The sequence below is a fragment of the Seriola lalandi genome, unplaced genomic scaffold (assembly GCF_002814215.2).
Source record: "Seriola lalandi dorsalis isolate HSWRI2012SDOR001 ecotype SW California unplaced genomic scaffold, Sedor1 jcf7180002054947, whole genome shotgun sequence".
In the NCBI taxonomy this organism is placed as follows: Eukaryota; Metazoa; Chordata; class Actinopteri; order Carangiformes; family Carangidae; genus Seriola; species Seriola lalandi.
In genome coordinates this window covers 1,447,134-1,448,684 of record NW_019525498.1, presented here as the reverse complement: position 1 = coordinate 1,448,684, position 1,551 = coordinate 1,447,134, and the positions used below count along the sequence as shown (strand labels likewise).

The 1,551-nt window shown below is 45.8% G+C and overlaps 1 protein-coding gene across 1 annotated transcript; it reads right to left on the bottom strand.

Moving 5' to 3' along the window:
* Nucleotides 1-30: 30 nt before the first annotated feature.
* LOC147817525 (stonustoxin subunit beta-like) lies at nt 31-1,012 on the bottom strand. The gene is made up of 2 exons (XM_087170419.1): nt 967-1,012; nt 31-619 (listed from the first exon to the last, which is right to left on the bottom strand). The coding sequence occupies exons 1-2, from the start codon at nt 1,010-1,012 to the stop codon at nt 39-41; spliced, it is 627 nt and encodes a 208-aa protein (XP_087026545.1). The 3' UTR covers nt 31-38.
* Between the last annotated feature and the right edge of the window lie 539 nt (nt 1,013-1,551).

Here is a 1,551-nt window from a genome sequence, read left to right as displayed (position 1 = left end):
TGTGTGTTAGTGTGTGTGTGTGTGTGTGTGTGTGTGTATTATAGAGACACTGAGGAACCAGACGACCAGAACCTGAACCCAGGATACAGAGGTTCAGGGAAGGTGGTGTTGAAGGTGTAGAGGTGGATCAGTGAGTCAGAGACTCTGTAGAAGGACAGAGAGCCAGAAGGACAGTCCACATACACTGCTACTCTGTCAGAGGAGGAGGAGGAGGAGGAAGAGGAGGAGGAGGAGGAAGAGGAGGGGGAGGGGGAGGAAGAAGAGGAGGAGGAGGAGGAGATGAATGTTTCTCTGTCATTGTGCCAGACAGAGTAACGACCATTAGAGCAGATCAGACTCCAGGACTGATCATTTCCTCCAAACACACAGTCTTCACTGTTTCCTTTCCTTCTGATTCCTCTGTAACTCACTGATATATCAACCACTCCTCTCCACTCGACCTCCCAGTAACAGCGACCAGTCAGACCAGTTGAACACAGCAGCTGAGGCCAAAGGTCAAACCTGTCTGGATGATCAGGATATGACTGATCCTCTCTCACCCATGTCACCTTCCTGTTGTTGTCAGACAGTTTGAGGTTTCTGTTCACTGTGTTTGTGTCCAGTTCCAGTTCACAGGAATCTGATGGAGAGAACAAGACAGTTTATCATCTGACTCATCTGATTGATTATTGATTGATTATTGACTGATATGTTGTTATTTCCTGTAACGTTTATATGATAAAGTTCTTGTTGTCTGTTCATACCTGAGAGTCTCCAGTCTCCAGTGTGGATCCTCCAGTCCAGCAGACAGCAGCTTCACTCCTGAGTCTCCTGGATGATTGTAGCTCAGGTCCAGTTCTCTCAGATGGGAGGGGTTGGAGCTCAGAGCTGAGGCCAGAGAAGAACAGCCTTCCTCATCCTGACAGACTGAACACACACACTCACTCACACACACACACACACACACACACTGTCAACACTGTTTACTGCTGCAGATCCTCCACCACCCAAACCTCCTGACGTGGTTCTTCATGTTGTTGACTGAACTCAGATTTAATGTTCATGTGTGTTTGTTCGGGGGGGGTCAGCTCTCTCAGCAGAATTATTATATTTGTCTTTACTATAGAGTGAATGTTTTAGTTTCTCTCTGATGATGAACAAACTGTTGTGAAGAAAAAGTGAAAGTGATGTCAGACTGTTTCTGCTGCCAAAGCAGAGAGGAGGAGAAACAGAGTTCATGTCTGATGAGTCTGTCTGACTGAAATGTTGTGTTTATCATCCTGGGAAATATGATGTTATATGATGCCGTGAAGAGTTTCACCTGTGTCCCCTGGGAGCTGAGGACTGAGGACAGAGCTTCACAGCTTCTCTCTGAGAGGTTACAGCCACTCAGTCTGAAGAGGAATCAGCAGAACAAAAGAAAACAAGTATAAAAATCATTTTTTTGTCGTGACTAGAGAAGAAGATACAGTAAATGTAGATGGATATATGTTCACATTCACAGCTTTGTTGGAGGCTTTGACCACTGGCAGCAGCTTCAGAAGAGCCTCCTCTGAAGCAGAGTATTTCTTC

What these genes read in the sequence shown, in the direction of transcription:
- LOC147817525 (XM_087170419.1), bottom strand. Translation starts at nt 1,012, where the DNA reads ATGAAGAACCACGTCAGGAGGTTTGGGTGGTGGAGGATCTGCAGCA. An exon ending in GTGGTGGAGGATCTGCAGCA is followed by an intron (nt 620 to 966) that starts GTAAACAGTGTT and finishes TCTCTCCATCAG; the next exon opens with ATTCCTGTGAACTGGAACTG.